This window comes from Oncorhynchus nerka, linkage group LG19, assembly GCF_034236695.1.
Source record: "Oncorhynchus nerka isolate Pitt River linkage group LG19, Oner_Uvic_2.0, whole genome shotgun sequence".
NCBI classification, from domain to species: Eukaryota; Metazoa; Chordata; class Actinopteri; order Salmoniformes; family Salmonidae; genus Oncorhynchus; species Oncorhynchus nerka.
This window is the reverse complement of record NC_088414.1, coordinates 911,722-935,775: the sequence shown is the minus strand read 5'-3', so window position 1 is coordinate 935,775 and position 24,054 is coordinate 911,722. Positions and strand designations below refer to the sequence as shown.

Here is a 24,054-nt window from a genome sequence, read left to right as displayed (position 1 = left end):
AATCTCCTGAGGGGGAATAGGTTTTGTCGTGCCCTCTTGACCACTGTCTTGGTGTGCTTGGACCATGTGAGTTTGTTGGTGATGTGGACACCAAAGAACTTGAAGCTCTCAACCTGCTCCACTACAGCCCCATCGATGAGAATGGGGGTGTGCTCGGTCCTCCTTTTCCTGTAGTCTACAATTATCTCCTTTGTCTTGATCACGTTGAGGGAGAGGTTGTTGTCCTGATACCACATGGCAAGGTCTTTGACCTCCTCCCCATAGGCTGTCTCGTCGTTGTCGGTGATCAGGCCTATCATTGTTGGTGTTGTGCCTGGGCGTGCAGTCATAAGTGAACAGGGAGCACAGACTGAGCACACACCCCTGAGGGCCCCCATGTTGAGAATGCAGTGTGCCCGGCCCACCACAGGAGTCACTAGAGCGCGATGGGACAAGAGCATCGCTGCTGGCCAAACCCCCTGAAGTCCACGATCAGCTCCTTCATTTTGTTGACGTTGAGTTTATTTTCCTGGCTAAATTCCGCCAGGGCCCTCACCTCCTCCCTGTAGGCTGTCTCAACGTTGGTAATCAGGCCTACCACTGCTGTGTTGTCTGCAAACTTTTTTTACCACTTTTTCTCCCCAATTTCATGGTTTCCAATTGGTAGTTACAGTCTTGTCTCATCGCTGTAACTCCTGTACGGACTCGGGAAAGGCGAAGATCGAGATCCGTGTGTCCCTGCTTCTTGACACAATGCCCACTTAACCCGGAAGCCAGCCGCACCAATGGGTCGGAGGAAACACTGTACACCTGGCGACTGTGTCAGCACACATTGCGCCCGGTCCGCCACAGGAGTTGCTAGTGCGCGATGGGACAAGGACATCCCTGCAGGGCAAACCCTCCCCTAACCCGGGCGACACTGGGCCAATTGTGCGCCGCCCCATCTCCCAGTCGCAGCCGGCTCTGACAGAGCCTGGACTCGAACCCAGAATCTCTAGTGGCACAGCTAGCACTGCGATGCAATGGCTTAGACCACTGTGCCACTCGGGAGGCCCTGACGTCCGCAAACTTGATGATTGAGTTGGAGGCGTGCATGGCCACGCAGTGATGGGTGAACAAGGAGAATAGGAGGGGGATGAGCACGCACCCTTGTGGGGCCCATGTGTTGAGGATCAGCGTAGTGGAGGTTCAGTTTCCTACCTTCACCAGTTGCACAGGGAAGGGTTCAGACCCAGGGCTCCGAGCTTAATGATGCGCTTGGAGGGTACTATGGTGTTGAAGGCTGAGCTATAGTCAATGAACAGCATTCTTATACTGAGACAGAGAGGCGCTGTTTCCCTCGCTCAGATGATTTCTCTGGTGAAATTCAGCCACTTGCAAATTGATGGAAAATTATGAAAACACAGAGAGAGACTGAAGATACATTATTTGATCATTTCAAATGTTTATTGAGTATCTATGAATACATGTCATTGCCTGGCAAAACAGCAGCAATAAAACCATGCTTTCATCTACGAGGTGGAACAAAAAAAGATGCCTATTGAGATGTAATCGGAGTGTGGAGGAAGCAAAGGAACAGAGCGAGTTGTATTTTGCTTCTCCCTGAGATGACAGCGAATGAATTTGAGGAGCTAATCAAAGGAATGCTGCTGTCGCTATCTATTCCTCTAATCATCGTGGCCCACTACTCCTCCCCCTAGTTGGCATAGCCGTGGGTAGTAGGGATGCTGAGGATGATGCAGCACCCCCTGAAAAAACAGAACCCCAAGAAATATAAATGTAAATGATTGTACTATTTAGAAAAAAGAAGTGCACTGGGACTTTACTTTATTAGCGGACCAAAAATTCTCAGCACACCCCACCCCCAAACCTCTTCCCGCGGCCAGTTGGAGGCCTTTATCTAGCCAGGGAAAAATACCATGTCCGTGAACCCCTGGAGCTGCAAGGAGGGCACGCTGCCAGCAATGTAACAAGAGACACTCACTGCTACGGAGGAGGAGGGATGCTGTAGATGAGGAGGAGCTACGAATGCTGTGTGTGCATAGTATAGGCCGAGAAAGGATGGATGCAGCCCTATCCTTGACAATCAGGAAATATTATCCAAAGGGGGGACAGCCAATGTCTCCATATGGCTGTTGCCAAAATAGTCATATATTTTCATGCTTGCTGAGGTCGGAGGGGTCGGAGGGGACAGACATGAAGACGGCTCCGACAGCAGTTCAGAAGAGCTGAGAGCACAATCATTTACCCCTTGCTGACAAACGGACCTCCTGACAAGGGCTGCTGTGGGTCGAGGGTACGCTACTCAAAATGGAGGTATATGTTAGGGTCTGTTCAGAGTAGTATTCAGGAAGGAGTCCTTTTCTTCTGATTTGACTAGTCCTTGTTTGACCCAGCGAGAGTAGTTGAAGATGTTGTTGATATTGATAGTACTCTGTACTCTCCTGAGGCGTCACAGTTGCCCGTGACCAAGTAGGGAAAGTTGCAAACACTTTGAAACTCAGTCAGCTGTCATGTTACACACGGTGAAAGCAGGACATTGATATTTGTTAACAATGAGATGAGTCATAGAATTTGACCAAGAACAGAGTGGTTGTTATTGTTGTCACTAACCATATTTTGAGTAGAGAACATGGATAGGGTACAAAAACATTTTTTGTTCACATTGGCATAATGGGACTAAATCTAATCCCATTTCTAAAGTATTAGCTGAATTTCTATACATTTTTCAGAGCAGCGTTACTGGGACAGTCATATGAACGGTGCCTTGGAGCTTCTAAGCTGAGGGTTCACAAGTGCAGAACAGCCATGTGTTTATGTTTTGCATCGTTTTTAAGGGCCCAACAAGATGTTTGAATATTAGTCAGATTTACTCAGGGAAAAATATGCCTTCTGTTCCTATACTACCTCATTGCGTCAGTTTATACACAACTTTATAATCACATCACAGCTCCTTTGATAACACAGCTATTAACCATTGTAGCCCATTGTCGAAGAGAGAATAGGAAGTACATCACAGTACGTAACAGTGGTATTGGAATTTTATCCATTTTAGAATAAGGCTGTAAGGTAACAAAATATGTCAAAAGTGAAGGGGTCTGCATACTTTCCAAATGCACTGTATATATACTGTATATATGATTTTTGTATTCCTCTAAACATATTTAACAGGCATGGCTGTTGATCGGAGTAATGGCAAATTAGAATTTGGTATGACGGCAAAATTGACTTTGTAGATCTGAATTAGTGTGTGTTGGGAATCGAAATAGTACATGATCATCACACATCGTGAGAGGTGTAAGACATGCCGTAGTGTTTAACATTGAACGACTAATGCCCTAACCTAGTGCCCGTAAACCTGCCTGATTGACAGTGTAGTGACATTACCATTGGTAATGCAAGCAAAGTGATGTTTGCATGTGCATGCCACTGCACTGAGAAAGTTCCTCTCATGGTAGCGATTATTAGATGGATACATTTTAATGCATTTTTGATTAACTCATTTATTCGATGGGTTTAGGTGTTTGATCACTTTTCCTAATTGTGGTAACATCATCTTAGTTACTTAGTTAGCTGTTAGACTATAATAGAGTGGATATTCTAGAAGAGGGTTTCCCAAACTTGGTCCTGGGGCCTCCCATGGGTGCATGTTTTGTTCAGCTGTGTAGTGCTATGGCGAACAACAAAACATGCACCTATGGGAGGCCCCAGGACCAAGTTTGGGAAACCCTCTTCTAGAATAATTATATAATTATTCTATAAGGTGAAATAGTCAGTTATAATGCATTATTCTATTCTCTGTAGAATCATTTTGTGAGCATTATAGTTCTGAATAACACCTCATCTGAAAAATACCTCTCTTTTCTTTTTGTCACGTGTCTGCATTGGCAGAACATCTTGGGATTGAATTTATGGGTATGGATAGTTCCTTTCTCTTTAGTTTGCAGACGTAGGACTAGAAGCTTGAGCCTGCCCCCCTCATCTCCAGTCAGTTTCCTTGTGCCAATGAAGGGATCATCCAGCCATACCATACCATATTTGTTATAGAATAATAAACATACATTCACGCTATATACAGTGGGGGAAAAAGTATTTAGTCAGCCACCAATTGTGCAAGTTCTCCCACTTAAAAATATGAGAGAGGCCTGTAATTTTCATCATAGGTACAATTCAACTATGACAGACAAAATGAGAAAAAAGGTGGATTTTGAAAGTAGGATTTTTAATTAATTAATTTGCAAATTATGGTGGAAAATAAGTATTTGGTCACCTACAAACAAGATACTAGATATCTGGCTCTCACAGACCTGTAACTTCTTCTTTAAGAGGCTCCTCTGTCCTCCACTCGTTACCTGTATTAATGGCACCTGTTTGAACTTGTTATCAGTATAAAAGACACCTGTTCACAACCTCACACAGTCACACTCCAAACTCCACTATGGCCAAGACCAAAGAGCTGTCAAAGGACACCAGAAATAAAATTGTAGACCTGCACCAGGATGGGAAGACTGAATCTGCAATAGGTAAGCAGCTTGGTTTGAAGAAATCAACTGTGGGAGCAATTATTAGGGAATGGAAGACATAGAAGACCACTGATAATCTCCCTCGATCTGGGGCTCCACGCAATATCTCACCCCGTGGGGTCAAAATGATCACAAGAACGGTGAGCAAAAATCGCAGAACCACACGGGGGGACCTAGTGAATGACCTGCAGAGAGCTGGGACCAAAGTAACAAAGCCTACCATCAGTAACATACTACGCCAGCAGGGACTCAAATCCTGCAGTGCCAGACATGTCCCCCTGCTTAAGCCAGTACATGTCCAGGCCCGTCTGAAGTTTGCTAGAGAGCATTTGGATGATCCAGAAGAAGATTGGGAGAATGTCATATGGTCAGATGAAACCAAAATAGAACTTTTTGGTAAAAACTCAACTCGTCGTGTTTGGAGGACAAAGAATGCTGAGTTGCATCCAAAGAACACCATACCTACTGTGAAGCATGGGGGTGGAAACATCATGCTTTGGGGCTGTTTTTCTGCAAAGGGACCAGGACGACTGATCCGTGTAAAGGAAAGAATGAATGGGGCCATGTATCGTGAGATTTTGAGTGAAAACCTCCTTCCATCAGCAAGGGCATTGAAGATGAAACGTGGCTGGGTCTTTCAGCATGACAATGATCCCAAACACACCACCCAGGCAACGAAGGAGTGGCTTCGTAAGAAGCATTTCAAGGTCCTGGAGTGGCCTAGCCAGTCTCCAGATCTCAACCCCATAGAAAATCTTTGGAGGGAGTTGAAAGTCCGTGTTGCCCAGCAACAGCCCCAAAACATCACTGCTCTAGAGGTGATCTGCATGGAGGAATGGGCCAAAATACCAGCAACAGTGTGTGAAAACCTTGTGAAGACTTACAGAAAACGTTTGACCTCTGTCATTGCCAACAAAGGGTATATAACTAAGTATTGAGATAAACGTTTGTCATTGACCAAATACTTATTTTCCACAATAATTTGCAAATAAATTCATAAAAAATCCTACAATGTGATTTTCTGGATTTTTTTTCTCATTTTGTCTGTCATAGTTGAAGTGTACCTAAAAATGGCAATGTGATTAATGTCATATAGTTCCACTCAAATTCGAAGCCGCATGGTGTAGCCAGCATCTAAAATGCTTAGTAATGACACCTATTATACATTTCTCGAAAACATCAATGTGTTAGTGCATAGTCAAATTAACCTGCACAAATACAAACAAACGACGAGCAGGTCCTCAAAATACCAACACACATTAGGTTCTAAAATGTCCACCATATACTCACATTAGACTCATTCAAACGTTTGAGCTACAGTAGACTATCTCTTGTTGTTGTGTCAGACACACATTAGATAGTGTAGGTACCCAGAGAGACTGCAGTGTGTTTATGCTGTGTGTTCAGATCCCTTCAGCTCTTGCTTTTGCCTTTTCCTTGCATCTCCCCTGATCCCTCCTCTGTTCCAACCAGTATTTAGCATGTCATGCCAACTATGCTGACAGCATCCTCCCTCGCGACCCATTCATTTCATCTCCTTCTTTCCTGTCGTCCTATTTGCTACTGTACCGTGCGGATGTACTGTATGTTTCCCTTTGTTTTCCTGTCCTCTCATGCTTCCTCCCCTTGTCTCATCAGTGGTGTCAGTTTTTGCTGTAGGTCTTTTAAGGGATCTTGATGTTCACTCTGAACAATTGACCAAATAATTGTTCTTCATTTAAAAAAAGTGATTGTTTCTAGCATCATTTGTTCACAGGACACGTAATACTGAGGCAAACCGAACAATTTTTCAAAAACGGAGTAGAAACAAACTGGGTGTGATTACTGAACAGTTTGTTACTCACTTCACTTGATCCCCCTAATCTGGTGACTTGTAACCTCTAAATATTTTGAAACATAATTATTCCATAATTCCAAGCGCTGGGTCCTGTGAACAAACAATGTTGCACTGTTTGTACTATTAGAATATTAACATTACACAAAGGAGTGATTTTAATTGTCTTGATGAATAACAATATCTTATATACAGTACGCATCTGTTGTATTAGGAACACCTGGTCTGGTTAGAATGCATTGTGGAAAATGCATTTTCTGTGGTTTGCCTAGTCATGATTACTGAGCCCGACCTTGAACTAACACTTCCTCACTTCCTCGATTCAGCAGAACTGCCTCCTCAGATCAATGTATTCGATTTCCTCTGTCTCGGTCGACAGCCACTATACAATGTTATATCTGGGCCACGTTCAGTAGACAAACATTGTTTAACATTGCAGAAAGAAATGCCATGAATAATGCCAACGTGATTCCTCTAAAACGTTTTGCCCCGGTTTGTTTGTTTCTGTGAATGTATAACCCTAATCCATAACCTAAAACACATTTGTTTGTTTCCCTTGGGATTTCCAATTAGAGTTTGGTTTGTGTAACAGTAAGGCCTGCATGTTGTGGAGTTTTAAGTATGCGTTGTCCTCTTTTCCAGAAGCGGAGGAGCTGTATCAGAAACGTGTATTAACAATAACAGGAATCTGCATTGCACTCCTAGTGGTTGGAATCATGTGTGTGGTTGCCTACTGCAAAACAAAGTAATTCACGTCACATTTTTATGCTAAACTCAAAATCATTATTTACTAGTATCCTTATTATGTAATTTGTAGTTTTCTCTGAGGTAATAGCCTGCACATTTGAACATTTAAATATTTGTTTTGGTCGATCACAACCTCTGATGTCAACCTTTGACAAAATCTGTCATCCCTCTGGTTTTTGGATTGGCTAAATGGCTGGTCAGTCTCACAATGCAGTTTGTCTTTACGTGCACAGAAAGCAGAGGAAAAAGCTCCATGATCTTCTGAGGCAGAGCCTACGAAATGAGAGAAACACCATGGCAAGTATGGCTAATGGACCTCCGATTTATAACCCTTCACTTGAAAACGTCCAGTTTGTCAATGTAAGTCACTCACGTAGCTAGCTTACATCTTATAATGGTGACTAAGCAACTCTCTCGCTAACTTTCAAATATTCATTGATTTCAGAAAGTATTCACAGCCCAAGACTTTTTCCACATTTTGTTGTGTTACAAATTGGGATTAAAATGGATTTAATTGTCTTTTCTTGTCAATGAGCTATACAAAACACTCTGTCAAAGTCGAAGAAAACCCAGACAGGAAACCACGTCATTGACTCAACCCACTCAAGTGACGCACCCCTCCTAGGGACGGCATGGAAGAGCACCAGTAAGCCATTGACTCAACCCCTGTAATAGGGTTAGAAGCAGAGAATCCCAGTGGAGAGAGGGGAACCGGCCAGGCAGAGACAGCAAGGGCGGTCTGTTGCTCCAGTGCCTTTCCATTCACCTTCACACTCCTGGGCCAGACTACGTCAATCATAGGACCTACTGAAGAGATGAGACTTCAATAAAGACTTAAAGGTAGAGACCGAGTCTGCATCTCTCACATTGGTAGGCAGACCATTCCATAAAAATGGAGGTCTATAGGAGAAAGCCCTGCATCCAGCTGTTTGCTTAGAAATTCTAGGGACAATTAGTAGGCCTGCGTCTTGTGACTGTAGCGTACATGTAGGTATGTATGGTAGGACCAAATCAGAAAGATAGGTAGGAGCAAGCCCATGTAATGCTTTGTAGTTTAGCAGTAAAACCTTGAAATCAGCCCTTGCCTTAACAGGAAACCAGTATAGGGAGGCTAGGACTTTTCCATGTGAATATTAAAGTCACCAAAAATTAGAATATTATGTGCTATGACTACAAGGTCCAATAGGAATTCAGGGAACTCAGTGAGGAACGCTGTATATGCCCCAGGAGGCTTCTTAGCTGTACCTATAAAAAAGTGTTTGAGTAGGCTGCATAGATTTCATGACCAGAAGCTCATTTTTTTTGTAAATTGAAATTTGCTATCGTAAATGTTAGCAACACCTCCACCTTTGCGGGATGCACGGGGGATATGGTCACTAGTGTATCCAGGAGGTGAGGCCTCAATTAACACAGTATATTCATCAGGCTTAAACCATGTTTCAGTCAAGCCAATCACATCAAGATTATGATCAGTGATTAGTTCATTGACTATAACTGCCTTGGGAGTGAGGGATCTAACATTAAGTAGCCCTATTTTAAGATGTGAGGTATCACAATCTCTTTCAATAATGGCAGGAATGGAGGAGGTCTTTATCCTAGTGAGATTGCTCAGGCGACCACCGCCATGTTTAGTTTTGCCCAACCTAGGTCGAGGCACAGATAAGGTCTCAATGGGGATAGCTGAGCTGACTACAGTGACTGTGCTAGTGGCAGACTCCACTAAGCTGGCAGGCTGGCTAACAGTCTGCTGCCTGGCCTGCACCCTATTTCATTGTGGAGCTGGAGGAGTTAGAGCCCTGTCTATGTTGGTAGATAAGATGAGAGCACCCTTCCAGCTAGGATGGAGTCCGTCACTCCTCAACAGGCCAGGCTTGGTCCTGTTTGTGGGTGAGTCCCAGAAAGAGGGCCAATTATCTACAAATTCTATCTTTTGGGAGGGGCAGAAAACAGTTTTCAACCAGAGATTGAGTTGTGAGACTGCTGTAGAGCTCATCACTCCCCCTAACTGGGAGGGGGCCAGAGACAATTACTCAATGCCGACACATCTTTCTAGCTGATTTACACGCTGATGCTATGTTGCGCTTGGTGACCTTTGACTGTTTCATCCTAACATCGTTGGTGCCGACGTGGATAACAATATCTCTATACTCTCTACACTCAGCAGTTTTAGCTTTAGCCAGCACCATCTTCAGATTAGCCTTAACGTCGGTAGCCCTGCCCCCCTGGTAAACAGATTAGCCTTAACGTCGGTAGCCCTGCCCCCTGGTAAACAGATTAGCCTTAACGTCGGTAGCCCTGCCCCCTGGTAAACTGTATGATCGCTGGATGATTCGTTTTAAGTCTAATACTGCGGGTAATGGAGTCGCCAATGACTATGGTTTTCAATTTGTCAGAGCTGTGGATAACAATATTTGCACACCTGGATTGTACAATATTGGTACATTATTATTCTTTTAAATTCTACGGCCATTTTCAAGTCTTGCCATAGATTTAAGTCAAAATTGTAACTAGGCCACTCAGGAACATTCAATGTCTTCTTGGAAAGCAACTCCAGTGTACATTTGGCCTTGTGTTTTAGGTTATTGTCCTGCTGAAAGGTGAATTTATCTCCCAGTGTCTGTTGGAAAGCAGACTGAACCAGGTTTTCCACTAGAAATGTGCCTGTGCTTAGCCCTATTCCGTTTAGTTTTATCCTTAAAAAACTCCCTAGTCCTTGTCGATGACAAGCATACCCATAACATGATGCAGTGGTAGTCAATGATGTTTTGTGTTGGATTTGCCCTAAACATAACGCTTTGTATTCAGGACATAAAGTTAATTTCTATGCCACATTTATTGCAGTTTAACTTTAGTGCCTTATTGCAAACAGGATCCATGTTTTGGAATATTTGTATTCTGTACAGGCTTCCTTTTCATCCTGTCATTTAGGTAAGTATTTTGGAGTAACTATAATGTTGTTGATCCATCCTCAGTTTTCTCCTATCACAGCCATTAAACTCTGTAACTGTTTTAAAGTGACATGGTGAAATCCCTGAGAGGTTTCCTTCCTTTCGAAAAAAAAAATTCAACATTGACATTATGGGCTGTTGTGTGTTTAGGCCAGTGACACAATCTCAATTAATTCCATTTTAAATTCAGGCTATTAAACAACAAAATGTGGAAAAAGTCAAAAAGGGTTTGAATACTTTCTTAAGGCACTGTATATATTTTTGTTGACTTGTTTCAGAGTACATAGAGCTACAGGCTCTGCACGTTTCATAATGTGAACGTGATTTCATACTATTGACGCTTCTTTTGATTGTTTTCCGTTTCCCTTCTTATAGCAATTTGTGTCTAAAAATGCATTGCCCACACAGCATCTACTCGTGAAGGAAACGGAAATGTCTTTCTCCACGAGCCAGTACACATCATCAGTGCATCAATCGACAACGGTCACCCACACCTCCAGTCAAAGGTAACCCTACACGACAGCTTTTTCCTTTTTCCTTTCCTTCCTCTCCTCCCATCTGTGAAAGTCGTTTGCTTTTAAAAAGAGATGAGCAATAGCGCTTGAAATTGAATAAAGAGAGTGTGTCTACAGATACGCCGTATTCTGACCTTCACTTAATGCCCTTAGAATTCCACCACCTTTACACGCGAGGAAACCATAAATAACATCTAGTCAATCTACCGGTTCCAAGTGGAAATAGCACCTACTTTATGCTTTCCGATATAAATACACCATTCTCCATGCACGGTAATTTACAACTTGATAAGAGCTAGGTAAATGAGTAATCCGTTTCGATAAGGGAGTTGTATAAATAAATGACACTTGTTTTAGATATATTTTACCTTATAATCGATGGAGACGTGAAACCAGTCATATGGTAGCAAACTGAAGGATGTCAACATATCAATTTCCCACAGTACAGCTTATGAAATGCGGTGCCATTATGCAGAATTTAAACTTTTAACTTATGTATCCTGAGAAACAAGGTTCATGAAGTCAATAACTTGCTTGTAACAGATTACATTCATATTCTGACTCTCTGAAACTCACTTAGATAATACCTTTGATGATACAGTGGTAGCAAAACATGGTTATAACATCTACCGGAAAGAAAGAAATGCCAACAGAGGCGATGTTGCTGTTTATATTCAGGTCCACATTCCTGTAAAGCGTAGAGACAATCTAATGTTAAATACTGTTGAAGTAATATGGCTACAGGTTCATCTGCCTCACATAAAGCCCATTCTGGTGGGAAGCTGCTATAGACCACCAAGTGCTAACAGTCAGTATCTGGATAACATGTGTGAAATGCTTGATGTGTGAATGCTTGATGTGATATCAACAGAGACGTATATTTTCTGGGTGATTTAAATATTGACTGGCTTTCATCAAGCTGCCCACTCAGGGAAAAAATCAAACTGTAACCAGTTCCTGCAACCTGGATCAGGCTGTCAGTCAACCTACCAGGGTAGTTACAAACAGCATAGGAATTAAATCATCAACATGTATTGATCACATCTTTACTAATGCTGCAGATATTAGCTTTAAAGCAGTATCCAAATCCATAGGATGTAGTGATCACAATATAATAGCCATATCTAGGAAAACCAAAGTTCCAAAGGCGGGGCCTAATATAGTGTATTAGAGTTGATAAAATATGTTTTTTAGTGATTCATATGTTGATGGTGTAAAGAATATTTGCTGGCCTGTGGTGTGTAATGAGGAGCAACCAGACGCTGCTGGTCTGTGGTGAGTAATGAGGAGCAACCAGATGCTGCTGGTCTGTGGTGTGTAAGGAGGAGCAACCAGACGCTGCTGGTCTGTGGGGTGTAATGAGGAGCAACCAGATGCTGCTGGTCTGTGGTGTGTAATGAGGAGCAACCCGACGCTGCTGGTCTGTGGTGTGTAATGAGGAGCAACCAGACGCTGCTGGTCTGTGGTGTGTAATGAGGAGCAACCAGACGCTGCTGGTCTGTGGTGTGTAATGAGGAGCAACCAGACGCTGCTGGTCTGTGGTGTGTAATGAGGAGCAACCAGATGCTGCTGGTCTGTGGTGTGTAATGAGGAGCAACCAGATGCTGCTGGTCTGTGGTGTGTAATGAGGAGCAACCAGATGCTGCTGGTCTGTGGTGTGTAATGAGGAGCCACTAGATGCTGCTGGTCTGTAGTGTATAATGAGGAGCAACCAGACGCTGCTGGTCTGTGGTGTGTAATGAGGAGCAACCAGACGCTGCTGGTCTGTGGTGTGTAAGGAGGAGCAACCAGACGCTGCTGGTCTGTGGTGTGTAAGGAGGAGCAACCAGACGCTGCTGGTCTGTGGGGTGTAATGAGGAGCAACCAGATGCTGCTGGTCTGTGGTGTGTAATGAGGAGCAACCCGATGCTGCTGGTCTGTGGTGTATAATGCTGCTGGTCTGTGGTGTGTAATGAGGAGCAACCAGACGCTGCTGGTCTGTGGTGTGTAAGGAGGAGCAACCAGACGCTGCTGGTCTGTGGTGTGTAATGAGGAGCAACCCGATGCTGCTGGTCTGTGGTGTGTAATGAGGAGCAACCAGACGCTGCTGGTCTGTGGTGTGTAAGGAGGAGCAACCAGACGCTGCTGGTCTGTGGTGTGTAATGAGGAGCAACCAGATGCTGCTGGTCTGTGGTGTGTAATGAGGAGCCACCAGATGCTGCTGGTCTGTAGTGTATAATGAGGAGCAACCAGACGCTGCTGGTCTGTAGTGTATAATGAGGAGCAACCAGACGCTGCTGGTCTGTGGTGTGTAATGAGGAGCCACCAGATGCTGCTGGTCTGTAGTGTATAATGAGGAGCAACCAGACGCTGCTGGTCTGTGGTGAGTAATGAGGAGCAACCAGATGCTGCTGGTCTGTAGTGTATAATGAGGAGCAACCAGACGCTGCTGGTCTGTGGTGTGTAATGAGGAGCAACCAGACGCTGCTGGTCTGTGGTGTGTAATGAGGAGCAACCAGATGCTGCTGGTCTGTGGTGTGTAATGAGGAGCCACCAGATGCTGCTGGTCTGTGGTGTGTAATGAGGAGCCACTAGATGCTGCTGGTCTGTGGTGTATAATGAGGAGCAACCAGACGCTGCTGGTCTGTAGTGTATAATGAGGAGCAACCAGACGCTGCTGGTCTGTAGTGTATAATGAGGAGCAACCAGACGCTGCTGGTCTGTAGTGTATAATGAGGAGCAACCAGACGCTGCTGGTCTGCTGGTCTGTAGTGTATAATGAGGAGCAACCAGACGCTGCTGGTCTGTGTGTGTAATGAGGAGCAACCAGACGCTGCTGGTCTGTAGTGTATAATGAGGAGCAACCAGACGCTGCTGGTCTGTAGTGTATAATGAGGAGCAACCAGACGCTGCTGGTCTGTAGTGTATAATGAGGAGCAACCAGACGCTGCTGGTCTGTAGTGTATAATGAGGAGCAACCAGACGCTGCTGGTCTGTAGTGTATAATGAGGAGCAACCAGACGCTGCTGGTCTGTAGTGTGTAATGAGGAGCAACCAGACGCTGCTGGTCTGTGGTGTGTAATGAGGAGCAACCAGACGCTGCTGGTCTGTGGTGTGTAATGAGGAGCAACCAGACGCTGCTATCCCAGTCACTAATAACCATGCACACATTAAGAAAATGACTATAAAAACTGTTAAATCCCCTTGGATTGATGAGAAATTGAAAAATGGTATGGTTGAGAGGGATGAGGCAAAAGGTATGGCAATTAAGTCTGGCAGCCCAACTGACTGGCAAATTTACTTGTGACGAAAATAAATAAAAATTAAAAGAAACTACACCATGAAACAATATAAAGAATGATAGTAAAAAGCTTTGTGGCACCTTAAATTACATTTTGGGGGAAAAAGCCAGCTCTGCTCCTTCATTTATTGAATCAGATGGCTCATTCATCACTAAGCCCACTGATATTGCAAACTACTTTAAGTGCTATTTTAATCCTTTAAATACTTTTGTGGTTTTGTTCTAGCCTGCTTGGAGTGTAAGAACGGCAGTTTTAGCAGATTTGGGACTATTCTATTGGTCCATTAAGCCGGGCAAGCTCAATCAAGCCCAGCTGAAGTATTTGAAATTATTTCTAAAAGTATTTGAACCCAGGTTTGCAATAGACATGTTTTAACGTGTTTACATCAGTGTCTGAAGCAGCCAGTGTTATGCACCATTTAAGAGAAGCAATTAATTCCCCTCTTCTGTCTACCCTCTTCATTCTCCTCTGTCTCCCCTCAGCTGGAGCAACTGCCGCAGCGAGAGTGCCTTCTCTCACAGCTGCTCTGTCTTGGTGATGTCATCAATGGAGAACAGCCGGCACGCCACGCCCATCCACCGGGGTCGTTTGGACGCCACGGGCGGCGCCAGAGACCTGAGTGTCTACCTAAAGAACACCCGAGACACGCCAGACTCCTCCAGGGACTCGCCGTTCAGAGACAGGTAGGAGAAAGATGCCCTAATGTAGCTAATGGTGCTACGTGCTGCTTTACACACAATAACCTCCCTTCAGCCAATACAACTAATTGAGGGTTTGTGACTACTGATAGGTCATTAAGAAGTGGCAGACACTGAGTTAATTAGAGATATCCATTTAAGAATAAGGTATATTTTAGAACTTATATGTGATATCATGTTTAGGGAATAACATTCATTTTATATATCATGGCACTTTGTTTATAAATATACAGTAAACCAAGATTTAATCCAATATTTGTGGTATTTCCATTGCCATGCTATCATTTTCTTTCTTCTGAATTAAATAGTTATTTTTTAATTATTAAAGGTTTCCTATGAGCTGTCCTATTGTAACGATGTGCAGTCTGGAAGCAAGTTCAGGGAGTGTTTTAATAAATAAACACAACATAATGTAAAATAAGAAACTAATGTTCCTGCCTGCGGCTATGGAATCCTGACCTGTTCACCGGACGTGCTACCTGTCCCAGACCTGCTGTTTTCAACTCTCTAGAGACAACAGAAGTAGTAGAGATACTCTTAATGATCGGCTATGAAAAGCCAACTGAAATTTACTCCTGAGGTACTGAGTTGCTGCACCCTCGACAACTACTGTGATTATTATTATTGGACCATGCTGGTCATTTATGAACATTTTAACATCTTGGCCATGTTCTGTTATAATCTCCACCCGGCACAACCAGAAGAGGAATGGCCACCCCTCATAGCCTGGTTCCTCTCTAGGTTTCTTCCTAGGTTTTGGCCTTTCTAGGGAGTTTTTCCTAGCCACCGTGCTTCTACACATGCATTGCTTGCTGTTTGGGGTTTTAGGCTGGGTTTCTGTACAGCACTTTGAGATATCAGCTGATGTACGAAGGGCTTTATAAATACATTTGATTTGATTTTGATTTGAAACACGAACAATGCACAGACAGGAAACAGAAACAATAACACCTGGGGAGTGAAATATGTAGGGAAGATAATCAGGAAGGTGATGAAGTCCAGCTGAGTCTGATGATGTGCAGGTGCGAGTAACGCTGGTGACAGGTGTGCGCCATAATGAGCAGCCTGGTGACGTAGAGGCCGGAGATGACACATGACACCTATATTTAGACTTCACAAACAGTCCCTCCTAGATCAAACCTAATGGACAATGATGACTTCATAAATACTCATTAGTAAACCAATGATGAGCGCAGGTGTAACCGTGTTGTCAGTCGAGCTGTGCAGCAAAGGTCACAGGCCACACTGAGTCAGAGAGAACCCATCTGTGCACATAACTCTAAGGACTGGCTGGGGCAGACGGAGACAAATGATCCAGTGTTCTTCACATCTGTGTCTCTGTCCTCCCCACACATACTAAGAGAAAGGCCTATACAGTTCTATACCTCCTTGATGAAATGGATCGGGAATGAATGTGTATCCTGAACAAGAGTAGAGGAATGTAAAAAATAAAGTATTTGAGTGGAGACTGGTGAATTGCACTGCACTTCAGTAAAGGAGCCTACGCTCATCGGATGTGCACTTGAGGATTTGACTGTACCTATAGGGAACAAAATGTAATGCTATGGATTTAGTTATGTTAGCTAAAAAGCATGTGTCCCTAATAAGTGGTGTCCATGCATACAGTTGTGTGTTCTCACTTTTATGTTCCTAATCGATAGTGGCTTCTCTTTTGGTCCTGTCTGTCAGGTATGCATCAGCAATGACGACCCCAACACGCCTGTCTCCTGTGGAGTTGCTCTCTCCCGTGACCCCGCCCTCCCCTCCTTCTGAGATCTCGGCCCCACAGTCCAGCCTGGCCACCTCAGTCCCCTCGGTGGCAGTCAGCCCCACTGGCGAAGAGGAGGACCCCCTGCTGTTCACCACCACGCTGTGGCCCCGTGACAAGCCACCGCGCCCCGACCACCACCACAGCCAGTCCAAAAGGAACTGTGCCCACTACAACTATGGCCATAAGGCCCACAGCCCCCCGCCCAGCCCGCTGAGGATTGTCGAGAACGACAGCTACGAGACAACGCAGGAGTGCGAGGCGATCGCCGCCACGGTTGTGGTACCAACCGTTCCCCCGCAAAGCCTCCCTAAAAAACTCACAAAAAACAACAATGGCCGCTGTGCCAATAGCACAAAGCCCAATGGCCACACGGCGGGCCACAAAACGGAGTCCAACGACCGAGTCAGCAGTACGGCGAGGAGCAGCTCGGAGAGCGACACGGAGGAGGACTATCGCGTGGGAGAGGACACGCCCTTCCTGAGTTTACAGGATTACATGGCTGTAGGTGTGGAGCCACTCACAGACAGCTGCAGAACTTACCCAGCACGCCGACTCCCCCCACAGGATGACCTGCAAGCCAGGTTATCCAGCATCATCGCCAACCAAGATCCAATTGCTGTATAATGTCAAAAAAGTAAATATCGCTTAGAAAAATACTTCAAATACTTCAAAAATAAATAATAGTCACTACTAAACTTTTATTTTCTATAAATTAAATATTTGCACAAAAAAAGAAAGAAAGACAACATTTATTTTAGTGAAGTAGTGAATAAAGTATTTTATAAATAGATAGAAACGTGTACAAATATGCTCATGTCATGAAAGAAAGTGCCATATACACTACTATATACCAATGGTTCAGAGTATTTCAATGGAGAAAAATATTAATGGTGCCTTTAATTTCCATTTGATGTGCTTAAGGGAACTGCATCATGACTCTGGTCCATATATTCATAATTTTCTTCTCGCTGTTGGCATTTCAACCTGACCCTTAAAACAAAATAATCCACCAGCACTATGCATTACCTGTATGAACTACTCACTGTAAGCTCAATACAATGTTATTCTACTGAATCTGCGGTGTTGCTTATGTGTTCAAGTGTCATTTCTCCCCATTTACATGAATGCAGTCATAGTCTACTTACCGAGGTGCATACAACAAAGTATTTAGTGTTCACCTAACACAGCACCAAAATATTATACACTATTTCAAGATTTCCACACTCACTTTTGGTTGACTCAAATGGTAAAATAAAATTTGATTCGTATTTTTTTATGCTTTTCTTGGCCTGTTGGCCAATAACACATTAATTACCAAGTCAATCACCTGGGAAGAATATTGAATGTGTAATCTGATTAACATGATTACATATTTGTATGAACATAACAAGATTCAACAACTGAGACATAAACTGAACAAGTTCCACAGACATGTGACGAACAGAAATGGAATAATGTGTCCCTGAACAAAGAGGGGTCAAAATCAAAAGTAACAGTCAGTATCTGGTGTGGCCACCAGCTGCATTAAGTACTGCAGTGCATCTTCTCATGGACTGCACCAGATTTGCCCGTTCTTGCTGTGAAATGTTACCCCACTCTTCCACCAAGGCACCTGCAAGTTCCCGGACATTTCTGGGGGGAATACCCTAGCCCTCACCCTCCGATCCAACAGGTCCCAAACGTGCTCAATGGGATTGAGGAGGGACATGTCAGGGTGAGCCTGCAGGAAGGGTACCACATGAGGGAGGAGGATGTCTTCCCTGTAATGCACAGCGTTGATATTGCCTGCAATGACAACAAGCTCAGTCCGATGATGCTGTGACACACCGCCCCAGACCATGTCGGATCCTGCCCCTCCAAATCGATCACGCTCCAATGTACAGGCTTCCTTTGACGATAAACGCAAATCTGACCATCACCCCTGGTGAGACAAAACTGCTACTCGTCAATAAAGAGCACTTTTTGCCAGTCCGGTCTGGTCCAGCGACGGTGGGTTTGTGCCCATAGGCGACGTTGTTGCCGGTGATGTCTGGTGAGGACCTGCCTTACAACAGGCCTGCAAGCTCTCAGTCCAGCCTCTCTCAGCCGATTGTGGACAGTCTGAGCACTGATGGAGAGATTGTGCATTCCTGGTGTAACTTGGGCAGTTGTTGTTGCCATCCTGTACTTGTCCCGCAGGTGTGATGTTCGAATGTACCGACCCTGTGCAGGTGTTGTTACACATGGTGTGGTAGCAGAATCAGAATTAGTTAGGTAACATTGATAAATAACATGTTTTATTTATATAATAATGCTTATGTGAGATATTTGTCATTAGAATGTCTTCTTTTTGATAATACTGTTGGCAGTTTGCAGTCATCCCTTCTCTGCTAGGGCTTAGTCACTAGGGGCCCAGAGAGGGGAGAGGTCAGGCTTGTCTTCTTATGGGAATGTGTCTGTAACTATTACACGTCCCCTCTGAGGTTGCCCTTATCTTGATTTAGTATATGACCTCTTGTCCAGGAGGGAGTGTGTTTGATATGGGAGTATCTACAATTGACAATTGATATATGCCATTGGATGAGGTAATGTTTTGGTACTAAGTGGTACCAAGAATGAGCTAAGAACTTAGTCTAAGAGGGCAAACTGAATGATAATTTATAGCCAATGCTGTCTGGCTATGGGATACTCCTCTCTAAAGTAAAATCTTGCTTTGTGTAATGTTCCTAAGATATGTTATTTGTCATGTGAGTTTAGATGGGTGTGTCTTTGCTATAAAGGATCTCAGTTGCCATCCTGTCATCCTGTCTCCCTGTAGCGTTGTCTTAGGCGTCTCACAGTACGAACATTGCAATTTATTGCCCTGGCCACATCTGCAGTCGTCATGCCTCCTTGTAGCATACCTAAGGCATGTTCACACAGATGAGCAGGGACCCTGGGCATCTTTCTTTTTATGTTTTTCAGAGTCAGTAGAAAGGTCTCTTTATAGTGTCAGCTGTAAGCTGTTAGTGTCTTAACGACCGTTCCACAGGTGCATGTTCATTAATTGTTTATGGTTCATTGAACAAGCATGGGAAACAGTGTTTAAACCCTTTACAATGAAGATCTGTGAAGTTATTTGGATTTTTACGAATTATCTTTGAAAGACAGGGTCCTGAAAAAGGGACATTTATTTTTTTGCTGAGTTTAGAAGAATTAATCAAATAAAATAAAAATAATTGTGTAAATTGTGTAACGGTTAGTATCTTGGGACATTTACTGAATGCACTATGTACATCCTTGCCATTATTCTGTGTATTGCGTTCTATATAATAGATGTATTTAGTAATCTCTGGTTAAGCAATACTCTGTACGATTCTTGCTCTCACTATAGCCACATCTCATGACTTGCAAGTCCAAATTGTAGAGATATGTACTGAATGAATGATTGAATATATGACTCAGTCTTTCAACAACACATCTGTGGGTAGTGCATTCTGGGGATCAATGATAAAGCACCAATAAGGTACATAGCGAAAGCTTTTTCATTTGTTTCAATTGTGTTTTAGTATGCTAGTCAATTTCTGCATTTTTGTCCTCCTAAACTTTTTGGACAATGTAAACATTTTGGATGTTACATTATCCTATCTGTTATTTTGTGTGAATACAGTATATATTTGTTTTCAGCTGTCCGACTTATCTCTGTGTAATATCATCAACATTAACATATTTTATTATATAATATGTATGTTATATTCCAAGGATACATTTAGGAGTCATGCTAGACAGGAACCACATGAGGTATGGGTGGAATGAGTATTCATGGCCTGCCGAAGACTGTCACCAATAATGTATCACTATAATGAATAGGTAACTAGACAGATTTTTACTACTTTACTACATGATCACATCACCAACCCATGAAGATTCATTATTTCCAAATGGTAATTTCCTCATAATAATCGACAGTTCAATCTGCTTGTCGCCAGCATTAGCATGACACTATGTTATGAAGGCTTTCCCCCCTAAATTATATGTTATATAAATTATATATAAATCTTGGATTATTACTCAGAACTGTGTCCTGCGCCTGACTCTGCATTTATTCAATTTTACCAACGGCCTCACAGAGTAATGCACCAATATTATGGAGTCAGCAGGTACAGCCAGCCCTCCTCTCCCAATGGAGGAGCGTGTTCAGCAGCAGGCGACCATGTTACAGAGTCTCGATACAGCCATGGATCACGTGCTGCAAACCATGGACCGATGGGAGAGAGAGGGTTTTCCACTCCCCCCTTCAGCACACTCCCAGCTCCCACAACAACCGACCCAGATATCTACACTTCCTACATCATTAGAATAAAGTGGGATTCGACTCTCACTCCCGGGAGCATATGATGGTACGGCTCCCGGGTGCCAGGGTTTCCTTCTCCAGCTGGAGCTCTACCTGGCAGCTGTTCAGCCAGCTCCTTCAGCACGCGAGAGAGTGAGCGCCCTCATCTCTTGTCTGACTGGAAAAGCACTAGTCTGGGCCAACACTATCTGGAGAGAAGAAGGACTGACGTTGGACAATTACGAAGATCACGCCCGGTTTTCGATCATCCAACTGAGGGGAGAGCAGTGGGGGAACGCTTGTTCCATTTAAGACAAGGGATGAGGAGCGCACAAGAGTTCTGGACTTTAGAACTCTAGCCGCCTGCACAGGATGGAATGAGCAGGCCCTGATCGACCAGGTGTAGTTTACGCGAGGACGTTCGCAGGGAGTTGGTCGGTGCTGGGGAGGTTCTCCAGGTAATCGAGGTGGCAGCGGAGCACTGGTGAATCATCTCAGGTGATTAGGAACACACCTCACCCAGAGCTCCCTGTTGCACACGTGGTTGAATGTTGCCTTTCCTGAGTTGTCCCAGCTTTCCCAGCATAAGGCGCTAGTAGATTCAGGTGCAGCTGGGAACTTTATTGACCGTACCTTTGCACTTAGTTTCGGGAATCCTATTGTTCCTGTTGATGTTCCCTTCCCTGTACATGCCTTAGATAGTCGTCCATTGGGGGCTAATCAGGGAGGTCACAGCTCCACTACGTATGATAATGAAGAAACATGAGGAGATAATTAGCCTCTTTTTGATCGACTCTCCTGCGTTTCCTGTTGTGTTGGGCCTTCCCTGGTTGGCCTCTCATGGTCCTATTATTTCGTGGCAACAGAGGGCTCTCAAGGGATGGTCCTGTCAGTGTTCAGGGAGGTGTGTAGGTGTTGCCTTAGGTGCCACCACGGTGGAGAGTCCAAACCAGGTATCCACCATGCACATTCCTCCTGAATATGCCAATTTGGCACTCACCTTCTGTAAAAAGAAGGCGACTCAATTACCACCCCATCGACCGGGGGATTGTGCGATAAATCTCCTGGTAGGCGATGCACTCCCCAGGAGTCACGTGTATCCTCTGTCACAGGAGGAGACGGTGGCTATGGAAACATATATCACCGAATCTCTGGGACAGGGACACATTCGGCCTTCCATTTCACCTGTCTCCTCGAGTTCCTTTTTTGTGAAGAAGGATGGAGGTTTGCACCCGTGTATTGACTATCGAGGTTTGAATCAGATCACTATAAAATACAGTTACCCACTACCTCTTGTCGTGTCTTTACTATCATTAAACTGAAGACATCGTTTTTATCAAAGATTCTCTGTAATTAGTTACTCGATTAAACTGAAAAATCATGTAACTTTAATGAACTAGGAAGTTGGGACACCAAGGAAAGTATTCAGATTACAAAGTTATAATTTCCCAATATAACCTTTCAGATATTTTCATATCTGATCAATAGTCTTCTGATTAATGATTTGTTTATTTTACCTCACGTTAGTCTCATTCCAAACTTCATAAATTGTTGGTTATCTGCACGAACCCAGTCTTCACTATGAGTCATCCCATACATCAATTGTCTTAAATCATTTATTTATTACTAACTAAGTAATTCACAGAAATGCATAAACAAACCGTAAATATGGTTACATGAAATGATAGAATGTGCCCTAGTGGGCTGAACCGGCATGGCGGCTTGTTTGACAAAAGGGGAGTGGGGGTTTTACCAAGAAGTCACGACATAGTTAATAATTATAACAATTGAAATGTTAATCCTTACACATGAACGCTCACTCATTTGGGAACAATTGAAATCAATATATATATATTTACGCTCAGTGTGTGGTCTTGATCGCTGGTGAAAAATCTTTCTTTTGTAGAATTGTCCATCTCTCTCCCTCTCTCTCTCTGTCTTGGTTAGAGGGGATAGTTCAAAGTGGCATTCGTAATAGAATGGATGTTTCGGCGGTTGTCGTTCTTTGCGTTCAATGATACCGGATTCCTAGCTGCAGACTAGTAATCAATATCAAAGACTTGTTCTTATTCTGTCGGTATCGATCTAGTCTAAGAGTTTAACCACGTGGTATGGTTGAAAGATCCAGCAATGGTCTGCAACCTTTAGTCCCCCTCCTAATGGAGAAAAACATGGTCTGCTGATAATTTCTCAAAGTTGGTTTTTATTCGGAATGGCAGAAAGGGCTGTCCCAGGATGTCTGAACCTAACTGGGCTCAGGAGCGGTCCTCTGATTTAGTTCAAATCAAAAGGGAATTGTATTTTTCTTCATTAAACTGTGCACAATCATATTACACCATTATACAAACAATATCATCCTCATTCATCTTATACAACAATTAGATGTAAACCTCATATCTGAGGCTATTATGTAAACAGCGTTATGGTAATGTGGCCACACTGTCTCTCTTGAGCTTCCCAAGTTGTGACAAACGGACCAGTTCGTAGCTGGATTCGTCACCGATCTTTTACACTTTCTCCGGAACATGAAACTTGTTCGTACCTCAAGTTCTGTGAGGTGGAGGGATTTCCTTTGTCTCCATGAAAAACGACTCTCTATAACTGTGTGTCCATGGGGCAGGGTCTTCCTCACTCTGCCCACAGCAGTCTGGTTGTAGAAGCAGAGAGCGGGGGATGGTGCTCGCTGTACTCAAAGAGAGCAACGTCATCACACTCTCATAGCCAGTATGAGTCATTACACGGGGCGCGCTTCTTCACAAAATTGGACCTCAGGAGCGGCTACAACCTGGTGCATATTAAGGGAGGAGATGAGTGGAAGACGGCATTTAGCACTACTTCTGGGCACTATGAATATCTCGTCATGCCGTACGGGTTGATGAATGCTCCATCAGTCTTCCAATCCTTTGTAGACAAGATTTTCAGGGACCTGCACGGGCAGGGTGTAGTGGTGTATATTGATGAGTTTCTGATATACACCGCTATACGCGCCGAGCATGTGTCTCTGGTGCGCATGGGTGCTTGGTCGACTGTTGGAGCATGACCTGTATGTCAAGGCTGAGAAATGTCTGTTCTTTCAACAGTCTACCTCCTTCCTAGGGTACCGCTTTTCCGCGTCAGTGGTGGAAATGGAGAATGACTGCATTTCAGCCATGCGTAATTGGCCGAATCTTACCACGGTAAAGGAGGTGCAGCGGTTTTTAGGGTTTGTCAACTACTACCGGAGGTTTATCCGGGGTTTCGGTCAGGTACTGGCTCCCATTATCTCCTTGCTGAAGGGGGGACCGGTGTGACTGCAGTGGTCAGCGGACAGGGCATTTTGTCAACTGAAGGCTCTGTTTACCTTGGCTCCCGTGTTGGCTCATCCTGATCCCTCTTTAGCTGTGCTTTCTCAGCCACCTAAACTCCTCCCCTGCGCTTTCTTTTCGAAGAGGCTCAGCCCGGCGGAGCGAAACTATGATGTAGGGGAC

General features: G+C 44.0%; 1 protein-coding gene across 2 annotated transcripts in view; it reads left to right on the top strand.

The window, feature by feature from the left end:
- The window catches only part of LOC115147122 (pro-neuregulin-1, membrane-bound isoform-like), a 73,829-nt gene extending 53,889 nt beyond the window's left edge, over window positions 1-19,940 (top strand). Inside the window, exons 4-8 of one of the 2 annotated variants that reach the window (XM_029689135.2) lie at window positions 6,979-7,081; window positions 7,317-7,443; window positions 10,440-10,537; window positions 14,310-14,510; window positions 16,215-19,940. In XM_029689135.2, the coding sequence (XP_029544995.1) occupies window positions 6,979-7,081; window positions 7,317-7,443; window positions 10,440-10,537; window positions 14,310-14,510; window positions 16,215-16,920 (1,235 nt within the window). In that variant the 3' untranslated portion in view covers window positions 16,921-19,940. The remainder of the gene's footprint in view (window positions 1-6,978; window positions 7,082-7,316; window positions 7,444-10,439; window positions 10,538-14,309; window positions 14,511-16,214) is intronic. The other variant, XM_029689136.2, reaches the window with a different exon arrangement.
- The last annotated feature ends 4,114 nt before the right edge of the window (window positions 19,941-24,054 follow it).